This window comes from Lissotriton helveticus, chromosome 2_1 (assembly GCF_964261635.1).
Source record: "Lissotriton helveticus chromosome 2_1, aLisHel1.1, whole genome shotgun sequence".
In the NCBI taxonomy this organism is placed as follows: Eukaryota; Metazoa; Chordata; class Amphibia; order Caudata; family Salamandridae; genus Lissotriton; species Lissotriton helveticus.
Window position 1 is genome coordinate 1,516,948,073 of NC_136059.1, and position 20,793 is coordinate 1,516,968,865.

The 20,793-nt window shown below is 48.4% G+C and overlaps 1 protein-coding gene across 4 annotated transcripts in view; it reads left to right on the forward strand.

Annotated features, from left to right (window-relative positions):
- LOC144818736 (uncharacterized) overlaps positions 1–20,793 on the forward strand; it is a 224,650-nt gene that overhangs the window by 174,664 nt on the left and 29,193 nt on the right. For 2 of the 4 annotated variants that reach the window (XM_078676434.1, XM_078676432.1), the window contains 2 exons: positions 13,513–13,617; positions 14,345–14,431. In XM_078676434.1, the coding sequence (XP_078532560.1) occupies positions 13,513–13,617; positions 14,345–14,431 (192 nt within the window). The remainder of the gene's footprint in view (positions 1–13,512; positions 13,618–14,344; positions 14,432–20,793) is intronic. The other 2 variants (XM_078676433.1, XM_078676435.1) reach the window with 1 other exon arrangement.

Below are 20,793 nucleotides of genomic sequence, written 5' to 3' on the forward strand. Positions count from 1 at the left end.
TTCTGTTCCAGAGTGCATTTGCCTTGTTAGCCACTTGTTCTCAAAGGACAGTTTTGCTTGCTTGGCATTGTGCTTGCCCATGCTCATGCCCTGAAGCAGGCCGTAAGTACAGTATGGAATTTAGGTAATCTGCTCCACTTTGAAGGAGCGCAGAGTGCTCCCGGCAGTCCAGTTGCCAGTCACAAGTGTCCGAGTCCCAAGGGTCAGCAGCACTAGTGTTAACGGCTGCACTGTGGGGCCTCTATATGCTCAGGAGCCTCAGTAGGCATTAGACGGTCTGAATTTGTTCGCTCCGCACTGAGAGCGTCCACTGTAATCTCAGCAATGCACCACGGGCACCTCCATTTCTCCCTGTAACGATGGGTCGTTGCGCACAGTCCTATGGGCTCGACAAAGCCTCTCGACGCCCCCCTGGGCCATCAATTCATGGGTCTCTCTGCTCCCCCATTGTAGCGCATTTCCCAGGCCAGTTTCGGCCGTGTAAAGTCGCGGACCCCCAGGTGATCGTCTCAGTGAGACCGTGATATCTAAAAGCTGTGAGCCCAAGAGGGGTACCCCCTAGTGCCCTCCGTGGCATGCCCTCGTTCAGAATAGGCCCTAGCAGGGCAGCGTGAAGTCCAGAGCACCACTCCGACAGGGCTGCAGGCTGCAGGAGAGTAAGTCCTCTAGCATGCGATCCGTCGCGCGTCCAAGCACATCTCGCTTCAGCCTTTGACAGAAGCCCAGGTGCGGCTGTATCCTCTATGGCCTGGCGCACCGCTAGTGATGTTCTGCACTCTCCCACACACTGGGTGCCAGGCGATGCAATATTGAGAGCCCCCAGTAGTAAGTTTCTCCCACCCGACACCTCACCTCTCCATGTGTTCCAGGCAGCGTTATCAGGGTATCTCCAGCTACAGATGCTATGCCTGTTGGCCCGGGGCTTCTCCAGAGCTCCCTGGCGCCGACACAGGAGCCGCCACACAGGCGCCGCCGGATACCTGTTTCTCCAAGCTCTGTCTCCAAAATGGTGGGTCTGGGCCTTTTCGGGCTTCTGTCCAAGGGGCGTTCACAGCTACCGGCGCTCCGCACCAAGCCAGATTTACTCGGGTGCCAGCAGACCCCTGTGTCGCCTCCACCTGATTCACGGGCTCCCAGCGTCCCAGATCAGCATGAGCGCCCAGCAGGCCACGCTGTCCGGCGAGCACCGGCAGGTCTGCCCCCGGTTGCCAGCCCAGGGATCATACAGAGCTTCCACGCTCTCTCAGACAGCGCCGATGTGTGCTTCGTGTCGTCAGGAACACCAGGCTTATATTTCCTGGCGTCGTTGGTCCCACTAATGTGCAGATTACTGACAGATTTAGTATCGGCTGGCAGAGGACACTCACAAGGTGGCCATATTGCTGCTCAGCGACACCACGCCCCCAGATGAGGACAATATATATATATATATAATTTTTTTTGGTGTTTAGAAGTATTTATTACCGTTGACAGTGATACACAGCTGTAATGAGCCTACAACCCAGGGGCCGGCAGCGTAGTAAGTCAACAAACTCTAGTTATCACACAGCTTAATTGCCGACATCCCGGTGGCCTAGCAGCGAACTTGATTGGATAAGAAAGCTTAATAGAAATACTATAACTATAACATGTAGGCATATAAACACGGATGATAGCAAATACGTCATTCTAATATCGTCTTATCCATTACTGTATTTTCCCCTAGAAACCCTCCATCCCCCGAAATCCTCGTCTGCCTTCAACTGCCCAAAGTTCACCCATGGTTCTCTACTTGCTTATCTGATGTCGTCCAGTGGATAGCTAGTATATTTATCCGATACAACATGTTGCCCTCACTGTGTCCGGTGTGTATTATATATTTTTAAATTGTATAATTCCATGACCGCCTACACAGCTCATCCTCCCACAGAGTACATGGTTCAAACAGTCGCTACAAGACAATGGTCAACACCTCCTGCCTCCAACCACGCTATATATGGCCCCCAAACGTCCACCAGACGGGATCGGGCAGGCATCAGCTCCCAATATCGTGTCAGTTGGTCCTTGCAATACGTGGCTGAGTGCAGCCAGCCAGCAACCACAGGCAGTCCAGCTCTTTTCCAGTGAATCGTCACCTGCCGCTTGGCCAACAATAATAGCATTGACACCAACTTACAAGTTCCCCTAGGGACCTCTTGGACATAACCCAACCGTGTAACTAGAGGTGTAAGCGCTATCTGAGCAGTGGTAATGTCACTAATGTGCCTGACCACTTCTACCCAAAATCGAGCTATCCGACTGCAGGACCATGCCAGGTGAAGAAATGTAGCGTCCTGTTGACCACAGCGCCAGCATTTCGTATCCAACAAAAGTCCCATGCGATGCAACTGTACAGGCGTGCGGTACACTCTATGTAAAAAGTTAAAATGTATTAGCTTAAGCCTGTAGTTTGGCGATAAGTTCTCTAGCTCAGAGCAGCAGTATAGCAGTATATCCATTGCTGCTCCGTAATTAGTGCATCAATGTCATGTTCCCAATCTGCCCTCAAGGTGTATGACATTATGGGGGATGTCTTTTGCGTAGTACTGTAGATGCGTGTGATCAGTTTCTTGGGAGAGGGATTAGATAGGATATTCTCTAGCGCGGGAAGAGTCTGCGGTTCCTGTGGATATACGGCGTATCTCCCCTTACAGGCTACCCTAAGCTGATAAAATAATAGTGCATCAGCCATTGAAGGTGTCCTCTCTTTGCACATATGTTGTAGTGTCAAGAACGTGGCCTCCGGAAATACATCCCCGCCAGTTACCAGCCCGTGCGCCTCCGCACGAAGAGTAGTGGCCCTATCCGTCAGAGGCGTCAGCAATGGGTTCCCGCCCAATGGCATGGATGGAGCATACAGTTCTTTTAATCTGCTCGTTTCGCTATGCCGCGCCATGCCCACCTTGTCGCTTCAACCGTGTTAATTTCGTGTTGTGGCTGCTTATAGGTGTGGTACACTGCCGCTTTCAATGGAACTGGTGCGGCTCTATCTATTTCTATCGCCACATGCGGCTGGAACGGAGTTGGGTGCTGCCAAAAGTGCAGAAACTGCGCCTGCGCGCTGTACACATAGAGTTCAAAGTCAGGGGCAGCCAGTCCACCCTATTCAAAGGGTAGCGTCAACAAGCTCCAGGCGACGCGCGGCTGTCTGCCCGCCCACACCAACTCCAGCACAGCCGTCTGTAATCGTCGGAAAAAATGTACGGTAAGCGGCATTGGTATATTGACAAATAAATATAACAATTTAGGAAGCAAAAACATTTTTGAAATAGCTATACGTCCTAGCAGTGAAAGGGGGAGTTGCTTCCACCTTTGTACCTTAGTGTCAATCCAATCTATAACCCTCCCATAGTTGGCCAACCTCAAGTCCTGCATGGATCTGCTGATAATTATACCTAAATATCGCGTCTCTGACTCCACCCACTGAATGGGCTATTCTGTTGGAAAAGGGTCTGCCTCGTCTGTAAGTGCTAATATGGATTAGTTACTTACCTGTAATCCTAGTTCTCTTTCAGGGGTATCCTCATCAAAGTCATAAGCATTAGAATATTCCCGCCCATGTGCGGGACCCCGGAAACACTATATTATATGTGCCTCACATATATATATATATATACACACATATATATATATATATATATATATATATATACATATATATACATATATTTATAAAAACATGCAATAGCAGCCAAAATAAAAACAGAGCTGAAATATGCTGTAAAGAATTTCCACCATACATGAGTAATAAGCATTAGAAACATGAGAAACAACACAAAGTTTGTTTTAGAAACTGTTTTAATGCTCAGAAAGCAGTAGAAATTCTCATAACTCACTGGAAGCATAGAAAGCTCACAGGCTGCATTGCAAACACACAGTCTAAAAAGATTGAAAAGCTAACCTGTAGCTGCATAGCAATAAACTGACACCGTGCCTTTAAGGCACCCATGACCCCCAGTATCCCATCATGCCTCAGGGGTGACAGTTAGGTCAGTTGTTCTTTTCGGAGACTGAAAATAAACCCAGTAACAGATAGGTTAAGAATATCTCCTTATTAAAGAATTTCCTTTGCCCGGGGAGGCGGGAGGGTTGCTTATGACTTTGATGAGGATACCCCTGGAAGAGAACTAGGATTACAGGTAAGTAACTAATCCTTCTCTTCCAGGGGATCCTCCTCAATAGTCATAAGCATTAGAATAGAATAGCGAGCCTCACCTCACCTCCCTGCGGGCAAAGGAGTAACAATACAGTAATAACCATATTAAGCCTAGTAACCACTAAGCTCGTACAGGCCGTAGGTCACCCAAATAGATTCCTCAAAGAGGCTTGTCCTACTTGAGTATCGGCCCTGGAATCAGATTCTAGGCAGTAATGCCTCGTAAAGGTATGAACTGATTTCCATGTCGCAGCCTTGCATATCTCTGACATTGGAATATCGTGCAAGAAAGCTACTGTAGCGGCCTTCCCTCTAGTGGAATGCGCTTTGGGTGACCCCAACAAAGGCTTGCCTGCAAGCTGATAGGCCAATTTAATGCACAAGACAATCCATCTCGCGATGGACCTCTTGGGCGCTGGAAAACCTGTTCGCATTGAGCCATAGTTCACGAACAGTTGATCCGTTTTCCTAATCCCTTTGGTCATTTCCAAATAGAACTTGAGCACTCTCTTAAGATCTAAGGAGTGAAGCGACTGCTCGGCTGGGGTCGTAGGATTTGGAAAAAACGAAGGGAGGGAAATGGACTGATTTATATGAAAATCAGAAATGACTTTAGGCAAGAAAGATGGATGAGCCCTTAGGACTACTCTATTGTGATGAAAAACAGTATATGGTTCTTTCGCACAGAGCGCTTGAATCTCGCTTACTCTGCGCGCAGAGGTAATCGCCACCAAAAAGGCCGCCTTCCAAGAGAGATGTTGCAAGGAGGCCTTGTGGATGGGCTCGAAAGGAGGTGACATTAACCTGGATAGAACCAGGTTCAATTCCCATGGAGGAGAAGGATTTCGCACAGGGGGATACACTTTTTTCAACCCCTGGAGGAAGTCCTTAACCACTGGAACTTGAAAGAAAGAAACCTGATCAGGTGATTTTCTGTATGCTACTATGGCTGACAAATGCACTCTAATAGAAGCGTACTTTAAACCAGCAGTTGCCAGAGAAAGGAGGTATGGCAAGATGACGTCCTCCTGCCCTTTAGTCGGATCTAGGTGATGATCCCTACACCATAAGTAAAACCTTTTCCACTTGAACGCATAGGACGCTCTCGTGGAAGGCCTCTTAGCCTCTTTTAAAATGTTCATGCATTCAGGAGGCAAGTTCAAATGTCCATATTGCAGGACCTCAGGAGCCATGCTGTTAGGTTCAGTGATGGGAGGTTGGGATGCATTATCCTCCCGTTCATCTTGCTCAACAGGTCCGGCCTGCAAGGGAGTCGTCTGTATGGACACACTGATAGATGTAGAAGGTCCGGGTACCACCACTGCCGCGGCCAATCCGGAGCTATCAGGATCATTTCCATGTTCGACCTGCGGAGCTTGGAAACTACTCTCGGAATCAGAGCCAGTGGTGGAAACGCGTAAGCGAATGTCCCTGACCAATCCATCAGTAGAGCATTGCCCTGCGTCCCTGGCCGGTGGAACCTGGACGCGAAGGCGTGGCATTTGGTGTTTTCGTCGTCTGCAAACAAGTCTATGGTTGGAAGACCCCAGCAACGAAAAAGCTCTTCTACTACTTCGTCGTTTAGCACCCAGTCTGGCTGATCTTCGAAGTGCCTGCTGAGTGCGTCTGCTTTTACGTTCAACTCGCCTGGAAGGTGCACTGCCACTACCGTGAGGCCTCGAGAGAGGAGCCAATGCCAGATTGCCTGAGCCTCTCGAGAAAGTGGGCGAGATCTTGTGCCTCCTTGTTTGTTCAGATAGAACATGGTGGTCGTATTGTCTGTCTGAACTAGGACTGAGTTGGACTCTATCGCTGGAAAGAAAGCTTTGAGAGCCAGGAATACCGCTCTGAGCTCCAGCATATTGATGTGGTATGTCTGCTCCTGCGCAGACCACTGGCCTTGAATTTGAAGCGGACCCATGTGCGCTCCCCAGCCTTGCAAAGAGGCATCCGTCACTATAGACTGGGATGGAAGAGGTTGGTGAAACAGTACCCCCACCAGTAAATTCTTTCTCCGAGTCCACCATTTGATGGCATCTTTCGTCGCTTGGGAAAGCATGATACGATCTTCCCAACGTCCTGTCGCTTGGTCCCACTGATCCTCCAGAGCCTGCTGTAGAGGACGCATTCTCAGCCTGGCGTTTGGGATGAGAAAATGCAGGACGCCATGGAACCCAGCAGGGATGCTACTTGTCGGGCTGTTGGAAGCCGAGACTCTAGCAGGAGTCCACATTTCTGACTCATGGAAAAAAGTCTCTCCTCCGAAGGAAACTCTTTTCCCACTTTTGTGTCCAGAACGGAGCCTAGGTAGTGGATGGACTGTGTAGGCCGCTGGACTGACTTCTCCAGGTTCACATGGAGGCCGAGCCTGCGCAACTGGTGCAGACACAGATGTAGATCGTGCTTTACCTTTACCGGAGATGGACCTTTTAGGAGCCAGTCGTCCAGGTATGGGTAGATGAAGAGCCCCTTCTTGTGAAGAAAAGCCGCCACCACTGCCATGCATTTGGTGAAGACTCGTGGTGCGGACTTGAGACCGAAGGGTAGCACCTTGTACTGGTAGTGTTTGTTCCCTACGACAAACCTCAAGTACTTGCGATGTTGTTGAGCAATTGGGATGTGAAAGTACGCATCTTGCAGGTCCACCGAACACATCCAATCTCCGACCTGAAGATGCGGGCATATTTGGTGAAGCGCTAACATGCGGAACTTTTCTCTGACGATGACTTTGTTTAAAAGTCGCAGATCGAGTATTGGTCTGAACTTGTCCCCCTGATCTTTTTTGGGGACAAGAAAATATCTGGAGTAAACTCCCATTCCTCTTTGAGCGAGAGGAACCTCCTCTATCGCTCTTTTTTGCAGTAGGACTTTTACCTCTCTTCGGAGCAAGCTTAGCTGGTGAGGGCAAGAGCTCTTTGGAGGAATGTTCTTCGGAGGCGCACGGAAACGTAGCCTGTATCCATTGCGCAGTATATTCAGCACCCACTGATCCTTTGTGATGCTGACCCACTCTGCCAGGTGTTGTGAAGCACTTCCTCCCACTGGAGTGGGTAAAGGCGCCAGAGGAAGCCACTGCTCAGGCCTTGCCTCCTCTTGTGGTGTTAGAGGATTGTTGGTGACCTCCTCTACCTCTGCCGGGTTTGCCTCGAAACTGGGATTTCCCCTGGTGCTTATTTTGGGACCACTGAGGGGTTTGAACCCTCTGTTGAGCCCCTCTCCCCCTGTTGGTCTTGAAGCGGCGTTTGAATTCTTTCTTCTTCTCCAAACCCACCGCTTTCACTGTGTCCAGTTCCGTCTTCATTCGGGTCATTTCTTTGTCAGCATGTTCCCCGAAGAGAGCGGAACCCGAAAAGGGGAGATTAAGGATGCGATGCTGAGCATCCGGCTTCAGACCTGTAAGGCGCAACCAGGCCGACCTCCTGGCACAAACCTCATGTGAATAGGAATGCGCCGCAAGGACAGCACCATCCGCAGCCGTGCTGATCACCTGATTCGCCACCAGACATCCTTCTGTCACAGTCTCTTCAAAATCCTGCTGGTCTTCTTTTGGCAGCTTGGATTTGAACCTTTCCATGGAGTCCCATAAAGATCTGTCATATCGACCCAGAAGCGCAGCCGCACTAGAAACCTTAAGAGTGGATGCCGCTGAGTTGCAAACCTTGCGACCCCAGGAGTCTTGAGATTTGCTGTCCTTGTCTGGTGGGACTGAAGAGGAACCGGCAACTGCATGTGTCTTCCTCGCCGCTGCCACAATTACAGAGTCTGCTGGAGGGTCAGATTTTACAAAAACCGGGTCAGAAGAGGCCGGTTTGTATTTTTTCTGAATGCGGGCTGGCACCGCTCTGATAGCCGCTGGAGTTAGGAAAACCTCTTTGACAGGATCCATAATCCCCGGGACTAAAGGCAGCAGAGGACGGGAGATAGCTTTTTTGTGTAAAGTCTCAAAAATGACTGTCGTTGTAACCTGAGGGACAGACATTTCAATGCTCAGCTTCTGAGCTCCTCTTTGCAGGACATCTAGATACGTGCCAATGTCATCCACTGGAGAGGATCTGGACGTAGGACTGTCCGTCAACGTAGGGGAGTAGTCCCTCTTGGAAGACCTGGTAGAAGAGGTAGATGAAGTAGACGGAGTTCGTCGACGTCTACGGTGAGCACTGTGCCTCCTCTCCTGAGATCTTTTTGAACGCTCCTCCCGCCTAGGAGAGCGAGATCTGATCCGATCTTCTGAACGAGGTCCTTTTCTGGGAGATCGGGACCTTCTGGGAGATCCGATTGGTGTTCTCACAGGTGATTTGCGCCTGGGAGGACTACGCTTGTCCATCTCCTCTACCAGATCCTGAAGAGGAGACCCGTGCTGTGGGCTGGCATATTCTTGCATACGTTTGGCAGCCCCAGAATCTCTCCAATGGTCTAAAGACCTGTACCATCTAGGTGATAGTCTGATTTGCCCAGCCAAAGGGTCTGACCGACGCTCAGGAGATTTGCGCACAGGACTTCTGGACTTTGAAGATGGAGTTGAGGAGCCAGAGGACCGTGAAGTGGAATGACGGGAAGCTGACTCCGTTACCATAACCACATCTGAAAACCTCGACGTCGAGCGATCTTCCCTCGCCGTCGAGCGCCCTCGGGGAGTCGGCGGGTCAAACAATCTCGATTTTGATTGTCTATGCGAGGAACTATGGTCCCTCGACGTCGAGCGGCGATGACCCGCCGTCGACGGAGTTCTCTGTCTCGACGTCGAACGGCGATGACCGGCCGTCGACGGAGCCCTCTCTCTCGATGTCGAACGACGATGTCCAGTCGTCGATGGAGGCTTCTCTCTCGACGTCGAACGACGATGTCCAGTCGTCGACGGAGCTCTCTGCCTCGACGTCGAACGGCGATGACCAGTCGTCGACGGAGCTCTCTGCCTCGACGTCGAACGACGATGACCAGCCGTTGACGGAGTCCTCTGCCTCGACGTCGAATGTCTGTGCGACGACGGCGGAGGGGTATTGGCACCCTCGACGCCGAGCGCTGACGAAACACTGACGGAGACTGCCTCCTCGACGCCGATCGACTTTTTCCTGTCGACGGCGGAGGGGTCTTGGTCCTCGACGCCGAACGTCGTTTTTTAGACGACGGCGGAGGGGTCACACTTCTCGACGCCGGTCGTCGCCTGGATGACGACGGCGGAGGAGTGACCTCCCTCGACGCCGGTCGTCGTCTGATTGACGACGGCGGAGGGGTCTTGGATCTCGACGCCGACCGTCGCTCGGTTGACGGCGGCGGAGTCGCCTTCCTCGACGCCGGTCGTCGCCCGGTTGACGCCGGCGGAGGGGAGTTCAAAGACGGAACTGGATCCTTCGACGTCGTCGACGAACCTGGTCTTCTTTTCGACGGCGAGCCCACCGTCGATGCTAGTTTAGAAGAGAGATGATCCAATGGTGGTTCTTTTCTCAGCGCCGAGCCCGACGCTGAACTTGAAGGGTGTGAAGACTTCTTTTTTGAAGATGTATGAGCCTTCTTGGAGCCCTTCTTCACCGGAGATCTTCCTCTTGATGACCTGTGAGCCAGGCCATAAATGCGAATCCTCTCCCTGTCCTTGAGAGTTCTTCCTGACAGGTGCTCACAATGAGGACAGGTGCCTGGATCATGATCTTCAGGCAGACACAGGATACAGACGTCGTGGTTGTCTGATTTTGCCTTCTTGTTGCCACAAGAAGGACATTTGTCAAAGAGTGAAGGCATTCTCAAAAGAAAATGTTCACTAAACTGACTGAAAAAGACAGTATCTTACTTGACTAGATGTTAAATGTCAAAGTCAGAGCAAAAGTTGTTAAAAGTGAAGTATTTTTCTGTCAAAAATCAGAAAATTAGTGGAGCCGTGTAACCAGGGTCCTTCTCTGAAGGAACCGGAAAGAACAACTGACCTAACTGTCACCCCTGAGGCATGATGGGATACTGGGGGTCATGGGTGCCTTAAAGGCACGGTGTCAGTTTATTGCTATGCAGCTACAGGTTAGCTTTTCAGTCTTTTTAGACTGTGTGTTTGCAATGCAGCCTGGGAGCTTTCTATGCTTCCAGTGAGTTATGAGAATTTCTACTGCTTTCTGAGCATTAAAACAGTTTCTAAAACAAACTTTGTGTTGTTTCTCATGTTTCTAATGCTTATTACTCATGTATGGTGGAAATTCTTTACAGCATATTTCAGCTCTGTTTTTATTTTGGCTGCTATTGCATGTTTTTATATATATATGTATATATATATATATATATATATATATATATATGTGTATATATATATGTGGGGCACATATAATATAGTGTTTCCGGGGTCCCGCACATGGGCGGGAATATTCTAATGCTTATGACTATTGATGAGGATCCCCTGGAAGAGAACGTAGAATTAGTCCAATTAATTTGGATCCCAGTTAGACCTCCGTACCTGATCAGTTCCCTCATTAGGACATCAAAGTTATCCTTGGGGTTAATCATATAGATAGTCATGTCATCTGCATACATGGAGATTAAGAGACCCCTGGATGTAAATCCTATGCTTCTATGCGTATGGTGTTGTCGAAGCCTCACCGCCAGAGGCTCAGTCGCGATGGCGAAGAGCAACGGCGACAGGGGGCATCCCTGTCTCGTGCCGCGGGTAATGTCAAAATGGTCCGAAACCTGCCCATTAACGCGCACCCTTGCCAACGGTTTCGAAAGTAAGATTTGAATCTGCTGGATAAAAGCCTGGCTGAGACCCATGCGAGCCAACAGCTTAAATAGGAATTTCCATTCCAGTGAGTCAAAGGCCTTGGTTGCGTCTAATAACGCCGCCACTGCCTGTACATGGGGGACTAGGTAATGTAAGACTCCAAACAGTGTGCGTAGATTATGTTTCGCCGATCTCCCTGGTATGAATCCAGACTGGTCCGGAAGTGCTATTTGTGGGAGCATTGGTTGCAACCTATTCGCCAGGAGCTTAGCATATATCTTGGCGTCAAGATTGATCAATGACAAAGGCCTGTAAGAATCAGGTGAGACAGGGTCCTTGTCAGGTTTAAGCAGAGTAATGATCATTGCTTCTCTCAAGGAAGGGGGTAGCTTACCCGAATCCATTGCTTCCTAATACACCTGCAATAGATGAGGGGCCAGTATGTCAGTGTACTCCTTGTAGAAAGCAGCCGTCAGGCCATCTGCCCACGGGGCCTTGCCAGACTGCATACTGCTAATGACCTGCTGTATATCCTCAACCGTGATTGGCATGTTCATATATACACGGGCCCCATCATTAAACCACGCAAGTGCCACTGTGTCTAAGTAGTCTGATATGTCTGCCTCCGACGGGCATGTACTGGATGTGTATAAGCTCTGGTAATACCTGGACATGGTATCTAAGATGTCACGCGGTGTCCTGGCCACTTCTCCGTCATCTGACTTTAATTCCGTTATTTATTCAGACCATCTAGGCGTCCGCAACAGCCCTGCTAATGTCTTACCAGCCCTGTCACCCTCTCAATACGGTCGTGCCTGCGCATATTTATGCAAATAGTTTGTTTCTCTTTCCGCTTCTTTTTTAAATTCTGTCAGTTTTGATCTAATTTTCGCAGTAGTGGTCGGGGAAGGACTGGTTTGAAAGACACGCTCCAAGTGTCCAATATCTTTCTCCAGTCTCTCTAGTGTGTGCCTGATATCCCTCAATACCACTATGCAGTTACCTCTAACAACCACTTTAAAAGCTTCCCAGAGCGTCCCAGGGGAGTCAACTGATCCTTCATTTAGCGTAAAATAATCTTCAATCTTTTCTCTCAAATGCTCTCTAAAAACCTGATCCAATAGCGCATTGGACGGGAACCGACAAGCGAATGGCTGCATATACTGCTCAGGAATACGCAGTGTCAGTACAGCAGGTGCATGGTCCGACAAGGTGCGAGGGTAATGTGTAACCGCAGTCACCCAAGTATGGATATCTTTTGGCAGAGTTACTGGAAGAATTCAGGGTTGTCCGTGTTTGGGCCATACACATTAACTATCAAAATAGGAGTATCGTATAACGCGCCCTGTAGGATAACAAATCTGCCTTCAATGTTGAAAGTCAGCCTCACGCACCTTCACTGTCAGAGACCGTCCGCATCCAACACCCTCATCGGGTCTGTACACCGTGTCCTCCGGGTGCTGGACACACTTCTGACAGCTCCCGTTGCCTTCTTCAGACACACGGGCGCAGTCCGCTTCACTTTTGTGCCGTCCGTCAGTAGCCGGCCAGTCCCGCCTCCTCCGACCGCGCCCACGAGAAGGCGCCCGTGGGAGCACCAAAATTGAGGTCCCAGCGCGGCTCAGAGGCCAGGGCCGCAGGCCGCTATCAAGGTCGGATCTATCATCGCCACGCCCTTAGCTGTCCTCCACAGGTTGCCGACGGCCGCCGGAGACATTCAGCAACGGGTCCGCACTGTTGGGAGTATGAAGTCAGGCCTGGTTGTCGGATTAATTCTGGATTGATTACCCGGCCGGTGGAGCCACTCTAAAGTGCGGCCATTCCGCTTCACAGCCAAGCCACGCCCCATGAGGACAATATTTAGTTGAAATGGTCCATGCTCACTGTCTACATGGAAAGCTGCATTAAAAATTGGAGATGTACCTCTGCCCTGCAGCAAATGTCCTGCACCACTATTACTGAGAAATGGCTCCTCAGCTTTCCTCTATTCACTCTGTGATTCATTTGGGTTTTGGCCATCTGATTTTTTTACATAGACTAAAACCTAAGAAGAGAGTAAACCCAGTAGTAGCAAGTGAATGGTTATCAACTCTCTCATTTCGAGGATTTGTCTGCTTAAACCTGGTGTGATTGATCCTCTGAGCATCAGTCCAAACCTTCCGCCTATCCTTGGTTAGCAGAACCAGCAAAGTTGGGAGAGACAGAAAAACTATATGAAGTTGTGCATGTTCTACTATACACCCTGATTGTAGACCACAATGAGAAGCAGTGACTTTAATTCACCTCATAACACTATGTTAGACTCCTTAACTACTACATAGTATATCCATGATACTCTCCAATATTTTGAACCATGTAAGTGACAAACAATGGGAATGCTATTATTACCAGAGCTCAAATAAATGTTCTGATCTGCATGTGGCATAAAAGTCAGAGACAAACAGAAAAGGAAAAATGAAGAGGTAAAGGAGGCCCCCAGTACTATGGTGCATGCATCAGTGACTTGTAGTATCCATTCAAATTAAATACTCACATTCACAATGTTTGCAATCAAAAGACTCGCTTTCAGTGGTTATCTTTATCTGCAGATTTTCATGCTTTACAGATGTTCTTGACTTATATTTGTATGCTTTTGTGAATACAGGGCATGATGAAGGGATAATTACCCTGAACATAAAAGAAGAGAATGAATTGTATCCTGTGTTCCATCAGGAGTATGAGGGAAGAGAAAACATTAATTGTTCTACAGGTGAGTAAAGTTTCACTTTCTGAATACTATCTTACTCCAACATAATAACCCTTAGACAGGGCCGGACTGGCCGTAGCGGGCACTGGGCATTTCCCCGGTGGGCAGCCAGGGTGGGGGGCGGTTATGGGCCCCAGGGGCCCGTTTTTGTTACCTGGAGCCAGCAAAATCTGCCCGGTGTTACAAAATTGACCAAAACCGGCCCTAGCAAGCAGCTCCGACGTTACTCCCCCCCACCCCAAACCCACCCGGGGGCCGGCCGAGCAGTTTGCCAGGGCTGGTTTCCGTTCGAAGTCTGGCCCTGCCTTTAGATTCCTAACTGCTCTGTCCTTCGTTTCTTGATACGCAAGACTTAGCCCTACTTATAAATGAATATGAATTTCTACTGCTTGTTTTTTATATTCTGCATATGTTCAAAGTTAAGAACGTGTGTGGCCCAGCTGTGTCAAGAATAAGTAGACACGTGTTCTCACGTTTAGATCTGCCCTTTTTTTAGAAATAATTAGTTATTTTGGGGATTTTGAGTTTTGCCACCCGATTCAGCTGATCAGATATCAATGTAATGGACAAACACACCATCTTCCTTAATTGAGCTAAATCTCAAGGTCTGAGTTATAAATGGTTCACCGCCTACATAGGTATAGTGAAGCAAAAAAGAATCAATTTTGAAGTTTCAAAACAAGTACCACTTTGTTAGCATTTAGAAATTGTTCATTTCTGTCTTGTCCAGAAGGGTCACCCTCAGACAATTCAGTGTTGATGATAATGGATGACTGTGGTGAAGAAGGAGAAGAAAATATAAATACTCTTGGGCATGGTAAGTCACATATTCCTCTTTGATGTTCGGAGAGACAAACTAAATATGTATCAAGTTAGAAATGCCCCAAATATGTTCATCATTTGAAATTGTGTTGCGTTTCCAACCTTTGTTAGTTTGTGAAACAATGCCAAAATGTGTGTGTAAAATGCAGTAGTAGGATCAAAGTTCAACAGGGCATATACATCAGAAAATATCCATTGTCTGTGTCCACATTGGATACCTGTAAGTTTAACCATTCTTACCTTTGCCATTTCATATTTGCAAATAAAATGTTGTCTTCATCCACTCTGAATATCTTTGCTGAAATTGGGGAAGATTGATCAATGAGTTGCTTTTGATTGTTATTACGATAGCGGTCGGGGAAGACCACCTCCTCCACCAGGGGCAGTGACCCCGATGGGGCGGCGGTTAGAATCGTATTCCTGAATGGCGGCAGTGCTGAGGCAGGCACTGTTGTCGGGATTATAGTATCCCTTTCCGACAACCTGTTCATGTTAGGAAGACACCATGAAAAGGCTATCGGAAATAGAATTAGTGGGCCCCAAACAGGCCCCCCATTCATCGTGGCCCTGGGGGCACACGTAGTGCTCCCACTCACCTCCATGCACCGTGTGCCATGCACAACATTGTGCATGGCATACGGTCCATGGACGTGTAGGAGCTGCTCCTTATCACAGAGGCTTGTGCTGCAGCTTGCCGCCGTGATAAGGAGCACTTTCCGAACGCCAGCATGGTCACGCATCGTAATGTGGCAGTCGTACTGCCGCCTGATTGTCGGACGGTCTCCTGACCGCCGCTGTGGGGGTGGCGGTCCGATCGCCCGGCATCGTAATGATGCCCATAGTCTTTTCTATCAAACATTCCACTCCATAAGAAGTAATAGAAAAGTCGTTTGCTTGCTGAAAAATCTGTACCAAATTTTAGCTAGTTCTGAATGAATGTGGTTTTAGTAAAAAATTACACATATTGACATACTGATAGTTGGGTTAACACATTTATCTCAAGAACTTAGTCTATTTACATTTGAACATCTACTCCAAACTTGCTGATACATAGGATCTTTAGTACAAGACGTAACTTGATCCAGGTCTGCGGAGCAAGCTAGCATTGCAAGAAGTATTCAGGCATCTTGGGAAGTTTGCCAACTGGGCTTTTCCAAAACAGGAAGAAGTGGTAATTAAGGCAAATAGATCCAACAGGACCTCTGGACCTATTGGCCTACTGACTGCCTTATCCAAGGACGGTGCCAAATTCTGGGCTAATTAGCTTGCCCAGTTTTCAGGAATAGCTTTCAATTTAATGACATTTCTTAGTTTTGGAGAAGGGGTGTATTTATATCCCCTGCACATGAAAGGCATACTAAAAGATTTGGCACACTGTCACTGGATACCACTAAATGATGTTGAAGTTAAACTCTACGCTCAAACCCTTAATCAGGAGCTAGAAAACAAGGCAAAAGGAAACACTCATCCCCTTTTTAGGTCTCGGCGAAGCGCGTCTCCGCCGAGAACCTTATGTTGGCGTGTGAGCTTCCCAGTAGACAATCCTGGCCGCGCGCATCGCCTTGGAGGCGATTCCAAACTGACACGCGCACACGCACGAGCGCTGCGGCCAGGCGCTGTCTCCTGGGAAGCACACACGCATGCGCATACACACACACAAGCGGCCACGCACATACATACAGAGAGACTCCCCCCCCCGCACACATACACACACGCGCATACAAGCTGCATTTTATGGCTCTGCCAAACATTATTGCTTGGAGGAGCTTCACATAAACGATGCATTTCTGTCATTTAAAGGCACGCTGAGGGCGGGGATGTTTATCAGAGAATTTGAGCAGCGTGAAGCGAGGACAGACAGTGCAAATGCGAGGATATGAAAGTCACTGAGACACTGTAAATATTGACACTCACTCAGCAGCAGCCACAGCGGGAGGTTCCAGTGGGCAGAGGTGCCCTGTGTTCACCCAACTCCCCCAAGGAAGCTAGGTTTCGGCCGAGGCTTAAGCCATGCTTTACTAGGCAGGAGGCATGACCGTCCCCTCCACCCAACGAAATGACAAGGGCATGAGGATTCACACTGGGCGCCGTCCTCCCCCTCAACCGACATCTTGACTTCAGCTTACGGGGAGAACTCATTGCTGGGGGAGGGGTCCAGAAAGCAGTTAACGTCATGGACTGGGGGGGTCTCGTTTAACAAGGGGCAGTTATGTTGGTCAGCGTTTGGCTACCTCGGTACCAAGCACCCTTCTCTCCCTGCTCCCCGAACACCAGCCCAGCTCCCTCCCAAGCTCCGGCTGCGGCTTTACCTTTCCAGCGGCGCCGAGCCGGATGCGCGCTCAGATGTGGAGAAGGAACAGATCCCACGGAAATGGAACCGGGAGAGCGAGCGAGCTCCGCTGGGAGGCTCACATCGAGAGGCGCGGGGAGTGGGGCAGCTGCAGTGCGCTTCCACCGACTGCAGGGGGCGCCACCGAGCGGCTTGCCGAGGAAAGCGGTGGGAGGCAGGGGCCGAGCTTGCGGGAGGAGGTAAGGGGAGGAGGGAGGAGAAACGAGAGCGCGCTCGAGGGCCTGACTGACAGAAGCACGAGGAGGCAGGACTTCTCACGAAAAACAGAATTGAGCTCTAGTTGACACCCCCGGGGTACCAAAGAGTTGTCGGCGTGAAGGAGTAGAAACGTCTCGCCCTGGGGGTATTAACATTTTAAAACTTGGTGACGCTACTCTCGTAAGTTAATAAAACGTTGGCCATCGCAAATCGTACCCAAGCCACCACGCGTACCTCTAGAAAACGGACCCCTCAGCTTGTGATATACCAGACCCGACCCTTTAGTGAAGATATGTTAGGAGCTCAGGCTCTTAAAGTTTTAAGGCTAGCCTGACTCAAAGAATGAAGGCGGTGTTCTTACCCTTGTAGCACGGAACCACCGAATACTAAAGGGCACTTAAGATGGAACTAAAAAGTAGTAAGTGAGTAGTGAGTGCAGAGTAGTGAGTGCAGAGTAGTGAGTGCAGAGTAGTGAGTGCAGAGTAGTGAGTGCAGAGTGAGTGTGCAGAGTAGTGAGTAGTGAGTGCAGAGTGAGTGTGAAGAGTAGTGAGTAGTGAGTGCAGAGTAGTGAGTAGTGAGTGCAGAGTAGTGAGTGCAGAGTAGTGAGTAGTGAGTGCCGAGTAGTGAGTGCAGAGTAGTGAGTGCAGAGTAGTGAGTGGTGAGTAGTGAGTGGTGAGTAGTGAGTGCAGAGTAGTGAGTGCAAAGTAGTGAGTGCAGAGTAGTGAGTGCAGAGTAGTGAGTGCAGAGTAGTGAGTAGTGAGTGCAGAGTAGTGAGTGCAGAGTAGTGAGTGCAGAGTAGTGAGTAGTGAGTGCAGAGTGAGTGTGCTGAGTAGTGAGTGCAGAGTAGTGAGTAGTGAGTAGTGAGTGCAGAGTAGTGAGTAGTGAGTGCCGAGTAGTGAGTGCAGAGTAGTGAGTAGTGAGTGCAGAGTAGTGAGTGCAGAGTAGTGAGTGCAGAGTAGTGAGTGCAGAGTAGTGAGTAGTGAGTGCAGAGTGAGTGTGAAGAGTAGTGAGTAGTGAGTGCAGAGTAGTGAGTAGTGAGTGCAGAGTAGTGAGTAGTGAGTGCCGAGTAGTGAGTAGTGAGTGCAGAGTAGTGAGTGCAGAGTAGTGAGTAGTGAGTGCAGAGTGGTGAGTAGTGAGTGCAGAGTAGTGAGTGCAAAGTAGTGAGTGCAGAGTAGTGAGTGCAGAGTAGTGAGTGCAGAGTAGTGAGTAGTGAGTGCAGAGTAGTGAGTGCAGAGTAGTGAGTGCAGAGTAGTGAGTGCAGAGTGAGTGTGCAGAGTAGTTAGTAGTGAGTGCAGAGTAGTGAGTAGTGAGTAGTGAGTGCAGAGTAGTGAGTAGTGAGTGCCGAGTAGTGAGTGCAGAGTAGTGAGTAGTGAGTGCAGAGTGGTGAGTAGTGAGTGCAGAGTAGTGAGTGCAGAGTAGTGAGTGCAGAGTGAGTGTGCAGAGTAGTGAGTGCAGAGTGAGTGTGCAGAGTAGTGAGTAGTGAGTGCAGAGTGAGTGTGCAGAGTAGTGAGTAGTGAGTGCAGAGTAGTGAGTAGTGAGTGCAGAGTAGTGAGTAGTGAGTGCAGAGTAGTGAGTAGTGAGTGCAGAGTGGTGAGTAGTGAGTGCAGAGTAGTGAGTGCAGAGTAGTGAGTGCAGAGTAGTGAGTAGTGAGTAGAGTAGTGAGGTGAGTAGTGAGTAGTGAGGTGAGTAGTGAGTGCAGAGTAGTGAGTAGTGAGTAGAGTAGTGAGGTGAGTAGAGTAGAGTAGTGAGTAAAGTAGTGAGTGCAGAGTAGTGAGTAGTGAGTAGAGTAGTGAGGTGAGTAGAGTACAGTAGTGAGTAAAGTAGTGAGTGCAGAGTAGTGAGTAGGGAATAGAGTAGTGAGTAGAGTAGTGAGTAGAGTAGTGAGTAGTGAGTAGAGTAGAGAGTAGTGAGTAGTGAGTAGAGTAGTGAGCAGAGTAGTGAGTAGTGAGTGGTGAGTAGAGAGTAGAGAGTAGAGAGTAGTGAGTAGAGAGTAGTGAGTAGTGAGTGCAGAGTAGTGAGTGCAGAGTAGTGAGTAATGAGTGCAGAGTAGTGAGTAGTGAGTGCAGAGTAGTGAGTAGAGTAGTGAGTAGTGAGTAAAGTAGTGAGTAGTGTAGTGAGTAGTGAGTAAAGTAGTGAGTAGAGTAGTGAGTAGTGAGTAAAGTAGTGAGTAGTGAGTAGAGTAGTGAGTAGAGTAGTGAGTAGTGAGTAGAGTAGTGAGTGCTGAGTAGTGAGTAGTGAGTAGAGTAGTGAGTGGTAAATAGAGTAGTGAGTAGTGAGTGCAGAGTAGTGAGTAGTGAGTGGTGAGTAGTGAGTGCAGAGTAGTGAGTGGCTGGCCCTGTTTCTAGCTCAAGCGGCACCGGCACCTGTAGTCTAAAGATAATACCTCTGCCTCAAGTGAAGTACTCTGGTACCCAAGGATGACTAGCAAACAATATTATTCACAACGTTGCTTACTATTCAGCAACATTTGACAGTTTGCAAATCATCTTTATAAAACAATTCAGAGTTTGATAACAAATTAATGCAACACATTGTAATATACAATGCCAATAGCTCAAACTTTAATGCTGCGAGACCTATTGCATTGTAAATGCTTGTTTCAAACTGTTGTCCAGTAAATCAGCTCCACACTTGTTAATACCTCTGCTCTGTCCTTTCTCGTTCAACAGTCCGCTTTACTCACTAGCCCTTTAATAATATAAAATTTGAGCAGGTTGCAATTTACGAATACTCTATGGTCTATTTTAATGAGACTGGTAGTCACCAACAATAATTATCCTTTTTGAAACCCAGAGCAAACTCATTGCACTTCGCACTGTGCCGTTTGTTTCGTACTGCTATGTCAATCTCGCAAATACGCATTTTCAACATCATCAAGGCTAAATTCATTCTCGCCCTTCTAGAGATATTTGACGGTTGATTAGTTCAGCATCTCTTTAGAGTCCACTTATGTCTCCCTGCACTGACTGGCCATGCTCCATTGAAGGTAGAATTCGTTTCCCTGAACAACACAAGCCAGATGCACATTTTTCACTAAAATATGTTTTTTAAATTAGGAATATTACCATATAAAGACAGTGTTATATTCTATTTGAAGGAGTCATCCAGCTTTATTTATTGATTCCACATTTTATAAAGACCGTGTTTACCCCAGAAAATGTTGTCCTGTACTGAGTAAGCTAGAAAGCACAGAACAGTCTCTAACAGCAAATGGGGAAAAAGGTGTATTTTTAGTAGTTTGCAGAACTTTAGTAGACATTTTTCAGATCAAAGTTTCGGGGTTAGAGCATTCTAGGCCTTCTTGGCTTTTGTAAGTACTGTTTCATTACTGACATTTTCCCACAAGCCGGGATGCAGAGTATGTAGGAATGATTGGTCTTCGAAGTAAGATGGAGTAGGGAAGTTGGTTGATAATTCGACAAAAAAAAGGGGTCCACCTTAGACTCTTTTTTATTTTTTTTAAACCACCACTGCTAAGGAACAGAGAAGGTTTTGGGGACTGGAGCGCCGGTCGCTTAGAGGTGTTTATAAAGAAAATAATGATGATAAGTGGTTATCCTGCAGAGAGGCAATGCATTGTGACAGTGGCAATCATCTTTGAAAGTGCTCTGTTTGGATATTGGCAAACAGTGAAGCTGGGTAAAATAGACAGAGTGTCGGTAGGCTTGCCAAGACCTAATTTCAGGCAGGCAGAGGAGTTCTGCACTAACTGCAGTGTATGAGGCAGGTTAAAGAGAAGACCCACAAACAAAGAATTATATAGTCAAGCCTAGGCTCTCAAGTTTTGAACCAACATTTACCTAGAGAAA